This window comes from Fringilla coelebs (genome assembly GCF_963513975.1).
Source record: "Fringilla coelebs genome assembly, chromosome: 5".
NCBI classification, from domain to species: Eukaryota; Metazoa; Chordata; class Aves; order Passeriformes; family Fringillidae; genus Fringilla; species Fringilla coelebs.
This window is the reverse complement of record NC_140033.1, coordinates 46069498-46081781: the sequence shown is the minus strand read 5'-3', so window position 1 is coordinate 46081781 and position 12284 is coordinate 46069498. Positions and strand designations below refer to the sequence as shown.

At 36.9% G+C, this 12284-nt stretch overlaps 1 protein-coding gene across 3 annotated transcripts in view; it reads left to right on the top strand.

The window, feature by feature from the left end:
• BLTP3B (bridge-like lipid transfer protein family member 3B) overlaps positions 1–8665 on the top strand; it is a 47786-nt gene extending 39121 nt beyond the window's left edge. For 2 of the 3 annotated variants that reach the window (XM_084206222.1, XM_084206223.1), the window contains 4 exons: positions 2346–2602; positions 4716–4824; positions 5731–5900; positions 6605–8665. In XM_084206222.1, coding sequence (XP_084062348.1) covers positions 2346–2602; positions 4716–4824; positions 5731–5900; positions 6605–6730 — 662 coding nt within the window. In that variant the 3' untranslated portion in view covers positions 6731–8665. Of the gene's footprint in view, positions 1–2345; positions 2603–4715; positions 4825–5730; positions 5901–6604 lie in introns of those variants that run through there. The other variant, XR_014616168.1, reaches the window with a different exon arrangement.
• Positions 8666–12284: the final 3619 nt, after the last annotated feature.

Here is a 12284-nt window from a genome sequence, read left to right as displayed (position 1 = left end):
AACACTTTTTTTAGTTTTTTTAAGCATTGCTGGTCACTCCTATTCTGTAATGTACATCTTCTCTCCACTGATCTTTTCTCTTCACTGTGATTTCTGTACTGTCAGGAATCTTCTGCTGCTGCTCCCTGTGTCCCATATTCATTTCTATTAGAACTAAAAGAGAAAAAGTTTGGAAAAAGCTTCAGAATCAGATCAAAAGAGACTGTTTAGAAGAGTTAATAGTAACAAAATACAACTAAAAGAACAGGTGAGCGAATGTGTACGATAATATCCCAATAAAAGCAACCTCCCTCTTCGAGACCTTTTATAAAACTTTTCTCAAGTGCTGCATTAACAATCGAAACCAGTAATCTGAGGAACCATGCAATGCAGTGAATGCTCAACTTATAATTACAGTCTCCAAGATGTTCTGGATGAAAATAACCATTTAAAATGTACTGTACTCTTAATGCAGAAGATGTAAAAAGGGAAGAATGTGGCTAAAAGCTGGACTAAGTTGAGGGTGACATGGCAGCTGTGCAATTCCCTGCAGGGCATGTTGCAGGACTGCTACTTTATCTGATCCTGCCTGGCAGCAAAACTAAAAGAACGAGGGATGGAGTATGGCAGAAGTATTGTGGGAGTGCTGTGCTTTTACTGAGATCTTACCATTCTGAACCTGCTTGTTAGAAGGCAACAGCAGTTCATAGCAGCTTCCAAATTTTTTAATACATTTTTTACTCCATCTTCCCTTGACTCTGCCCCTTTCAGGTATCTGCAAGATAACTAAAATTGACTCAAGACTGAGACTGTGTGTTATTTTCCTCTGCTCTTTTTCTGTACTTTGGATCCTTCCAGCAATGATGCAGGCACTCTTTTCAGGTGCAGAAATACTTAGGGCACCTACTGTTTATTTCTTTATCTGTATGTGTGGGAAGTATATGGATCCTTGAGGGGAACAAAGTTTCCTGAACCAATTGCAGACTCATTGAACAGTGGTCATTGTTCTTCTGTCTGGAGAGTGTCCCTTCTTCTCCTGGGCTGCTGGTAGTTTATTCACTTTTGTCTGGACTGAGCCTAAAAAGATAGTTGATACTTGCAGTGGTTTTGGTTGGTTGCTTGGTTTTTGGGGTGGGTTTTTGTGGGGAAGGAGAATATGAGGTTTAGCACTTTCTAGACATTGGAAAGACAGAAGGATGGAGTTGTGGCTGTCAGTGTTGTGGAAAGCTCTGTTCAGAGAGGTAACAAAGATAGAAATTCTGGTTCACAGCAGAGGCTGAAGGTTCTCATGTACATCTTGTCATTGGTCTCTGTCGGCCCAGATCGACAGTGTGTCTGTCTACCCTGGCTCAAATGCTAGTAGGTAAGTGCACAAGTCCTGATTCTGCTGCTGTGCCAGGTCATCCATGAACCTGCACACTGTACAGGAAGAGGAACCCAATTAATGTACGAATAGGAAAGCAAATCAATTACCTTGTCAGGCTGCTGTAGCTCTAGGCAGTGTGTGTTGATGAATTGACATAATGCGGTTAATTTTTCTTGAGTTTCTTTCTTGAGGTAACCTTCACCTTTCATGTTTGTTTTTTCTGTTACTGCGATTGTGCTTCTTGTCATAGAGATAGTTTCTGTAGGTCAGCCATCATAGTTATGACATGACTTGAGAATCCCATGGGGTAACTATTTTATACCAAAAATCGTTACTGCTCACTCCCCCCCACCCTGCAATCTGGTTACCTAAAATTTTTATTTTAGTTTACTTTAGTTTAGTTTATTATGGTCTTTATGGTTTTAGGTTGAATGTTGTAATTGTCCTTACTGATTAAAGATACTGAAATTAGCAAGAAAATGCCAGAGTTTTTTTAACACTCAAGTCTATTGCCACTCAAGTAATGCATATGTGGTCATACTCTCTATCTTACTGCATTGCTGTTTATGGTTCCTAAGTCAGGAAGTTCAGCCTTTCCAAGAAAATACCTGCTCTCCTGAGAGAGTGAAGTGACTTAAATGTTTTTGTGAATTGAAATTTAGTGACTTATTGGAAATGTATGCAAAATAATTGGTTGTCCATCATCAAGGCACCAAGGAAACTTTTCTTTTTTGTGGATGGTGATACTTCTGCATTGTCTTTTCTCTTGTCACAGTGAGGTACTAGCCTTTATATGTGCTCTTTATTTTTGTACTTTGAAGTGCTATACTTAGAAATTTGCTCTGAAGTTCTGTATTTGTAACACTGCTTTTAATGAATAATAACTCTACGATACTTTTTGGAAAATCAGTTGGACAATAGAGGTGGAAATAATTACATCATAATTGATTTTCTGTACAATGCAAAATTTTAATGCAAATTTGTTTTCTTTTTGCAACAGGTTCTGACTGTAAATCTGTGGCTGGACCTGTTAATTCTTCACCTGAGATTAGTCTGAGATGGGAAAGCGGGCCTAGTGCTGTTGTACATTCCCTGCTAGCTGTAAAAAATGGGTTTCTTCAGTGTCATGTGGAGAACTTCAGTGCTGAATTTCTAACATCTTCTCTCACAAACATTCAGCATTTTCTAGAAGATGAAACTGTCGCAGAAGTGATGCCTATGAAGATAAAAGTTTCTAATGCAAGGATTAATTTAAAAGTATGTTAACAATGCGATACTTGGCTGCTCCAAAAAAAATTTGTGTTCTTGTTTCTTTGATGATAAACTACTAATCTGGATACAGTTAACTTCAAAGAAACTGCTATCATACTCTGAAAGGTCTTTAGATAACACTAAAACAATTTTAAAATCCATAGATTTGGTTAGGTCTGTGGTGTGCCTGGAGGGGAATTTTCTGCATGAACAAGCTATTTGTATGAATTAATATTTTATACTTTTCCCCCCTCTCTCAAATCTTTTTTGTAGAGTAACAGTGTCTGGGAATTTTATATGTAAGGTTTTAGAGGCACAATGTGGGTTTTTCTGGTTGGGCTTGTTTGCTTAGCAAAGGATATGGTTTTCTAATTACAAACCATGGATTTTAAAGGTTATTTCTCTCTCCTAGTTGGAGGGTAGTTCTTGCAATGAAAGTGCTGTACAAAATAAGGAGAAATGTTATGGAATTCCAGTACAAACCACTTGAACACAACCCAAATTTCATGTTTTTCTAGAAGATACTGAACAGTGCAAGCATTTTTCAGCACCATATCATATCTTAAAATAGTAATATTAAGAGCACACTTCTGCTCAAGTCTTCTAGGGGACTTTCAGACATTTAAAAAAGATGGTGAGTTCTGTACTGCACAACCACTGAATATAAAGATAAGGACACTTTTTTGAGGGGTGCAGAACAACAGAAAAACAAACAAACATAAAGATAAATTATTACATTGCTTTGGACAGTAATAATCACCCATACAAAGTTTGAACAAGGTGAGGATTGGAAGACCAGCTCCAGTTCTTCATCTGGAGCTAAGGTCTTGATTCTGCCAAGATCATTACTGACTGGAAAGGCAATTGTCTTGTGTTCTACTCAAAATGCATCAGTATTCCTTCCCTCAGTGATACAGCTCTTCCATCCCCTGAAGATCTTTGGGCACTCTTAGAGTTGCTCCTTCTCTACAGGATTAGCACAAGCATTTTCTGTAAAAGCTGTGAATCTGTTCCTCAGATTTCAGTGGATCACAAACATGAATGCCCAAATGGAAATAGCAAAACCTTGAAACCAGGATTGTGCTGGTTTGTTGGCAAGAAGGCAGACTTAAGCAACATGTTCTTGAGAAAGCAGCTGCTTGAGATGGGGAATGTACAATAATAAACTGGCAACAAGATTCTCCTTGGCAGCAAAAGCACCAAAGTGCTCACTCAGCAGTGCACACAAGTCATGGTGAAGTTACTCATGATGGTTGACAAACTGCAGATTTGACATAGAGATGATTCATTTCTATAGAGTTGTTGGGTATTTTAGAGTGAGAAGATATGGTTCAAATGTGTGCTGCATTGCCTATTCAATGCAGTATGTTCTTTTATTTCTTCTGCATGAGACTTCATGCAGTGTTGTTTCATGGCAGGAGAGGAATTTGACAAAGATTGTTTTATTGTTTGCATTTTCTGCTGCAATCTCAGTGGTGTTTCAAGAAGCTTTGGAAGCTATATCTCAACAGCTTTCTTGGTACACATTTAATGCTGATATGTATAGTTTCTGATTATACTAGCTTTGTTATTCTGTTTGACAGGGATAATGAACTACAAAGACCTCCTGGGGAGACCCCAAAGAAGTAATTTGTAAAGTTTCTCTTCTGTTAAATACAGTAGTCTAACTAAACTGCAGCTGGTGTCATCCCAAACTAAATTCTAAAAAGACAAAATCTGCTCAAGAATGATAGCTGTACCCATTCAATCTTTAAATAGTTCAAGGGAAAATCAGACACTATATAGCACAGGCTTCTTATCTGTGACTCAGCTCCTGAGCTAACAAATGTCTTGAGTTGGGGTATAATCTTATTGAGATGTCTGTAAAAACACTTTGAAGTATTTTAGTTGGACTGTATATTGAGTTGAGCAGACTTACTCCAGAGATAATTTCGAGCCTTTAAAATGATCCCTGGGGGGAAAAAAAGGGAGCCAAAGTTTAGTGGAGATCCCATTAGAAAATTCTGCTTTGAAACATTCCCTTTCAAGTTTCATTAAATTCACTTATGTTTAAATAAACATCTTAATTATCTATTTTGATTTCCTTGTAAACTCATTTTTTATTATATGTATTTTTTAGGATGACAGTCCACGTGAAAATCTTAAGGCATCTGAGCTGGTACCCATAAAACTGCATATTGACATACTCTGGATAGAAAGAAATGATGATGGCACTTTTCTCATTAGAGGTTTGTATGTTGCTTCACCTTGATATCTCAATTCAATAATCCTGTTGTTTTTCCTTTGTGCATACTTATGACTAATTATGAAAAGATAACTGTGATAATTTGTGTAAGCTGTGCTGCCATATGCCATAATTCTAAGTGTAGTCACAAAAAGGAAGATTACCTTTTTTGAATAGTGTGTTGGCTGTGATAATCCACAGTTGAATCAACCTGGGAGAAATAAAAAATATGCTTATAATGTCATCAGGACATGCTTCATGAGTGCATATCACTTCATCATGATAAGTTTAGGGTTCCTTTGTTGCTACAAAGCAAACAAAAAAATTGTCTTTCTTTACAGATTTCCAAGGTGGTTGCTGTCTTTGTTGTTTTGTGTTGCAGGTAGTACTAGAAATTACTGTAAAACCATGACCCTGACTTCTTCTCTTGATGTACAACAGTATATTTTAACAGCTGTTATCTAGTGTACTTCAGTTACAAATGCTAGAAAATTTCTTTAATGGCAAGTAATTAAGGTTATTTTCTATTTTAAAAACTTGATTCTGCAGGTTTATCTCACTGTGTCTTAAAATGTAAATGCAGTCTTCAGAGAGACCTGGAGACAGTGTGTTAATAGCAATATTAATAGTTCTCAAATTACTGATTATTCAGAGTGCATTTTCTGTGGTGATGATACAGGTCGGTATAAAAATGTGTTTATTTTCTTCAGGATGGAAGTTACATATTGTTTCTTTCTTCCTCTAAAAGGTTATGAGTTTTAATTAAATTTTATTCTTAAATTTGATTTTGAGAGGCAAATATCAATGTACTTAATATTATATTTGTTTTAGGTGGGTTTAATTTTATACTGATAAGAATAAAGCTTAAAAATTTTTTGACAAAAAACTGCACATTATTTCTGTAATGCAGACAATCAAAAAGTAAATGATGTGTCAAAGATGAAGAATTCAAGCAGCACATTGCAGCAAGCAGTGGGATCTATTGAACATAAAACACAGGACCAAGCCACGCAAACTACTTGGGAAACACCCAGACCTTCTAAATCAAGCGGGGATTCATCTGACTTCCTTAAAAATGAGGTATAAAAAACTCATTTTGACTTCACCTTGCCCTCCTCAAAATTATGTTACAATGATTATTAATCATAATTGTAAGGCTGTCTGGGGGTGGGTCTGTGATACACTTCTGTTTAGAAATCTGTTGGAGATGGAAAATATAGATTGTGAATATTATGGTGTGGTTCAGCAATTTAACAGTGCTTTCTAAATAGTGTAATAATACACTGCATACTCTTTTCCTTTACATCAGAGGGAATTTTACAAGGGAGTTTTCTTCTCCCCATTTCCTTCATTCCTGTACAACACAGCTACCAAAGACAAGGGACTTAGCTGTTTGGTCAGATCTGTACTGACCAAACAGCTGGGTATCTCTGTCATACCCAGATTTTGAATGGATGATGACAGAACCCACACATTAATTTGGCTGTTTTTCTCACTGGGTAAAAATCTGATCCCAGAGCTCACAATCTTGGGTCATTTCCATTCCACTCCAGAATGGAAATGGCATAGCTGAAACACTGGCTATCCCACCTTTTGAGCTGATTGCATTAACTCTCTCCATGTTCTACACTCACTGACTGAGAATGTTGCAATTGGCTCAGCCTCAGCAAACCTCCGCCCAGCAATGAATGGGAGCATTTGTTTTTTTAAAAGTTACTGAAATGGAAAAAATCATCAATATGGAGTTATACTAATAGCTTTCTTTTCTAACCCCTTTATTTCAGCTTCTTGAAGAAAATGAATGTCTCAAACAGGAACTAGCCAAAGCCAAAATGGCTCTTGCTGAGGTCCAAATGGAAAAAGATGCCCTGCTTCATCGCATGAAGAGGATGAGTGTTGATCATCAGTAGGACACTGTTCTGTTGGTACAAAGCGTCATCATCATAACTGCAGGTGGTGGTGGCACCTAAAATACTGTCTGCAAATCACTTGAAAATGTGCTTATTTTTGTTATTTTTTTGCTCACAGACAGTTTTCTCATTACAGAAAAAAAAATGTTTGTGAACCAGGTACTCTTCTGAAATTATCATTAAACATTGTAACTTTTCTCAGCCCATTTTAAACTGAAATGACTTTGGGGAAATCAGTTTATACTGTACTTTATTAATTTACTGAGGAAAAAATCATATCATCTACTTTTAATATTATCAAAGGAAATGTTATTTTTAAAATGTTTTCTGAGAAATGGATGGTTGAGCAATGAAAGAAGGTGCCTGGCTACATAGCAGAGTCCGTGTACCACGCCTCACTAACAAGGTGTACCTCTTTTTCTAAGGTTATGTTGTTTGATTGTTGCCAGAAGATATCTATAGAAGAGGTTACATTTGCACTATGATGATACAGGCTAGATCCTCTAGAATAGTATAGCTACTGAAAATTAAAATACCAGCCCTAAACTGGCCCTACATTCAGTGTAATTTGCCCCGAGAGGATTTTAAGTATAATCCTCTGGTGCTATAGAGTTCCATATACCCTTTCCATATGCACTCCTAAAATAAAACAGTAAATGCTGGAGAATTTAAATAAGAGGGCATACTACTGGGCTTTCCTTCTGCTTGAAGGTCCACTGCATCTGTACAGCTGATGTAATTTAGACATTCATACTTTATTTTTCCTTTCTCTGTGAAGAGGATATAGCCCTGATACAGGATCTGGCCCTTTGTGACAGGTGAGCTTTGAGCCATTTTGCATGCATGTCTGATTCCTGCACAACTCATCAGACATGCCCAAGGATTTGGTTCAGTGTGTATAAATAAATAATGTCAGTGCTTGTGAGGGGGGAAAATCCTACTGGGATTCATTAGTTGTATATTGCTCTTTTTTTGATAAAAAAGCTGTAGAGAATCACTTAATTACCCACAGAAATTGTGAGATTACATGAAGTGTAATTATACAGTTTAAATTATGGGTGATTTGTACAAATTGAACAATAATTTTCAGCTAAAACCTGGTACAGATGAATAAGTAAAAAAGCACAACACCATAAAATAGAGACTATAAGAGTGTGCTTCTAAACAATTTAGGAAACAACGTACAAAACCATACATGCCTGTAAGAGATTGTCTTTGCTGGAAGTAAAACTGACTGAATAATTTAACTAGTGACCTTGAATCTGACAAATGAAAATCTTTTAATTGCTACCACAATTGTTTTCTGCTCCATGGGATCTTGGAGGGAAGTTCTGTTTGTAGATAAGCAAACAAATCTCAAAAAGTATTTAGTATCCTGTGGTTTGACTTTGCATATTCAGGTTGTCAAACCAGTTTTATTTAAATTGTTTTCATTAAAACTTTTTGGAGGACGCATAATTTGCACTGCTGGAAGCAGTTATTGGAAGTGTGTAGATTTTAACCAAGAACTCAGTGGAAGAACTGGTTTCAGGCACTGTTTTAAAGCCTGCCATATGAAACCCTAGTTGAAACTCTTCTTAATTCCCATGGAAATCTTTATTTTATTATTCTGAATTAGATGAAAAAAATATACACACAATGTTTCTATCAGAGAAATGAAATATTTGTATTTGAATAGTTATATAAGACAACACAGTATTAAATATGAGTGGTGCAATTTCACTTAAATATGATGTCAGATTCAGGGGAGGAATTCTCCTTTGGTTTAACTCTGGTTGGTACTATTAAAGTAATTTTTATTTGGTTTATCTTTGCCAAGATCTAGTTGGAATTATTTTGAAGAAGGAATGTATAGAATGCTTAGTAGCATGTTGCTAGAATATTACATTGAGAATTATCTAATTTTTAAAAAGAAATAAATAGCAATATAAAATGTCTGGGTTTTTTTTACTGCATAAACAAAAAACTTGCTTCTTTTGAGAAAAAACAGTTGCAAACCAAATCCAAAATAACAGCCCAAAGCAGCCCTTCTCAGTACAATTGTTGAAATTCAGGGTATCCCTTCTTAGCACTTCATTGTAACTGGATACATTTCTGCTTCATGGCCATTGCACAGTATAGAACATCACCTGTGGACAGTTCAGAGGAGATGGGTGTGCTTGGTTGTGAGCTTGTCAGTACTGAGAGTGGTAGTACGGTGTCATTCTGAAATGAGTTTTGCTACTGAAAAAACTGCAGAGGGAGAGTTAATTTATTAATGTTTGAAAGTACAAAGTTAAACTAAGCTCTAATAGGTTATACTAAACATAGTTTAAAAAAGCCTCAGAATTAAAAAAAAAAAAAAAAAAGGCTTAATTTGTCCTCAAGGCTCTGCTGTGTTCATAACCTCCTAGACAGGAAGTTTGTATTATTTAGTAGAGCCTCTTGCTCTTATTCTGCAAACACCTAAATGGAAGATAGTTTTAAGAACTTCATTGTATATAGAATGCTGTCCAGAAGTCTGGTAGGAAAACTGCTACCATGTTTTGTTTTACATTTTCTGGAGAAATTGAAACTGGTGTACAGTTTAGCTTAACACTCTTCATCTTGTGTAGAAATGCTGGTTTAATATCTAATGAAGCTTTCACATCAGCTCACCTGAAAGAGGCTGTGCCCTTTCCCAGGCTCGGTCACTGAATCTTTCTGGCATGTGCTGTTCCAGTTCTCACTGCAACTCCAAGTTTTTGGTAAGCACCAGTTTTAAATCAAAATTTTGTGGCCTTACAGTATTACTTATAAAAGGCTTGGTGAAGAGGGAGTTTTTTAGAGATCATACCTGCTCGGGCCCCTTCTGCCAAGTCCTTTATTTCCCAGTTCTATTAGCCATGTTCTGTTTGTACACTGTCTCACTTAGGAATTTATCTGGGAGTCTTAATCTGAGATCACAAATCATCTCTAAAGGATAACTGCCAGCTGCAGAAAATTTCCTATGTCTGCCATGATAATGGTTACCTTTATTCAAAATAATTTTATAATAAATTTATGGAGAATGTGATAATAAAGGTAAAGACTTTTCTCAAGCATCTACAATTCCAAGAGTACCAAGTGTATGTAAGTATTGCATAAGCAAACTCCCTGCAGTGACCAGATTTCAGGTAAGTAATGATGGATACAAAGGTTTCTATGTAAAGTAATGTCCTTGCATTGGTCTAGTTCTTAAAATGTTCATCACAAAATGCTCCAAGTGGACTTTCAGCTCACTGTTGTCATCTGCATATTTTAGAGAGTACATCAGATTCCAGTTCAGCTGAATGTCTTTTTCTCTACTGTAGGAACAGAGCATCACCTTGCTGATATGTTAAATACCAATGAAATTGTGGCCACTTGCTGTGAAATCCACTAATTCACCCCTCCAAGAGGGAAATGAGTTTCTTGACAGCCCCGCAATACATCCTTATCTTTTTTTAATTCCAACCCATGCCGCTTCACTTTTGCTGAGTGAATAGCAGCTTTTGAATAGCAGTCCCAATTCCTGTGCCTCATTGTGAACCCAGTGGCAGGCTCTGTAGTGCTGAGGCGTGCTCAGCTCACTCTGAGGTACCTGGCAGTGACCTCCTCATCTTAATAATAACAGGAAATCTGAGAGCACAAGCAGCACTAAGGTCATGCTAATTGGCATTAGGGGATGCAAAACATGGACAGCAATAGTGGTCTTTGCTGGAGGAACAAAGCTTTGTTTCTCAATAAAATTAGGGAAAAGCATAAAGATTGCTGGTAAATAAAAGCTGTGTAGCTACAGTTGTTCACAGTTTTAGGTATTTTTTGCCTGCTTATATAAAAACTTAACTAGAATTGTTCTGATTTTAAAGTTTATGGAAGACATTTTCGAACACTTTAATATTTCAAGAACTTTTTTGCAACTCTCAGCTTCTCAAATACTATAGAATGTCTTGCAAGTATGTGTTATGCTAGTTGCCAGCTGAAACAAGTTGCAGGAGTTAAATCTTTAAAAATCAACTAAACTCTTGATAGCCTATGTTCTCTCCCAAAATAAGGGGTAACTTCTGCATCCCAAAGAGATAAATCTTTCATATTGCCACCTATTTAATGGATAGATAATAACTTTTTCAAATGGACATTTTTTTGGTTTTGTCTGCCATTGCCCAAGCCACTCCTAAGCAGTTACATTAAAGTATCTGTATTTTACTATTCCTTCACTATCTCCTGCTTTTTTTTTTTTTTGTTGCCATCACTCATTTTAGTGTGAGTGGAAGTGGAATACATGTACTTCCTAAAGCTTTCTGATGTGTAATCTCAGTATTAAATCTTAATGTTGTCTTAACAATCTCTGAGAACATTGTTTTGGAAGTAAAAATAAGATGTACTTATGCTGTATCTTCTTTGAGAGTAAGATGGCAGTGTGTGGAGCATAATGCATGAACTGGTGAATGCAGTTTTCCTAGGACAGAGTCTGTTTGAAACCACCGTGATTTAATTTGAGTTAGATAATTGGTAAGTATTTTAAACATTTGACAGAGACATGGACGGATGAGCACTTCGGAAGTGGTGCTCTGAGTCAGTAAGTGCTGAATAAAGAGGCAGCCTCTGCCCAACCTATCTGTGGAACAAATCTGCAAACCTCATTCCACCGCTACCGCGGAGGGTGCAACTGCCAGAAACAACTTCTGTCAGTGTAATTATATTGTTCTAGTAACGTGGAGTTTTGGAGCGCTGGAAAACGCCTTTGCAGTGAGAATTACCACGTCGCAGTCGATGACGGTGAGTGTCTTGCCGGTTCGAAGAGCCGCGCTGAGCTGCGGGCGTTCGGGCGGCGGTTGGTGTACAGCGGCACCTCCCGGCGCTGAGCAGCGCTGCCGCCAGGGGGCGGAGCGGGAGCCGCCGCGCTGGAAGGGTCACGGACAGCCTGCAGCTTCCAGCAGCTAATGATGCTCCATCTCATAGCATCGCTGACAATCAGGCTTGTTTTGTTTTCAGATTTAGATAACTTGGCTTTGTTTCTACTGCCTTCTTTATGGCATATGTTTGCCTCTTCAAGTAAATCACATGGAAAGATTTTCTTCCCCCTTTTAGCTTTAAATAAATTATAAAAACTTATTTCTCTACATATTGTCCCCTTTATTGTAATATTTTTAAGAGATTTGTTGTGCTTCATCAGTATCTCTTAGAAGTTTAGAATAATTTTTTCTGGTTCTCCTATCATTGTATAGATGAAAAGCTCCACTTTGACATCAACAATTTATTTGTTCAATTTCCTCGCTAAGTAGAAAAAACCCTCGTTTTAACAAAAAGAACATATAGAGATTTGCTGTGTTTCTTTGGGAATAACCAAATGTAATCCTTTACAAACGCTTACCTTATGCACCTTTGCCAAGTTTATGACAGTTTATATTAACACAATAGTGTGTGCTAAGTGATCTTTAGTTATTTCTTTTTATATCCTGTTTGGTTATTTAAAAACTTACAGGCAGGATGACTAAGCAGAGAGAAAACCAATTTATACAAAATTTACTGTAGGAATGGGGTTGCTTTATTTTTGTCAAATAGAGAAAATAGC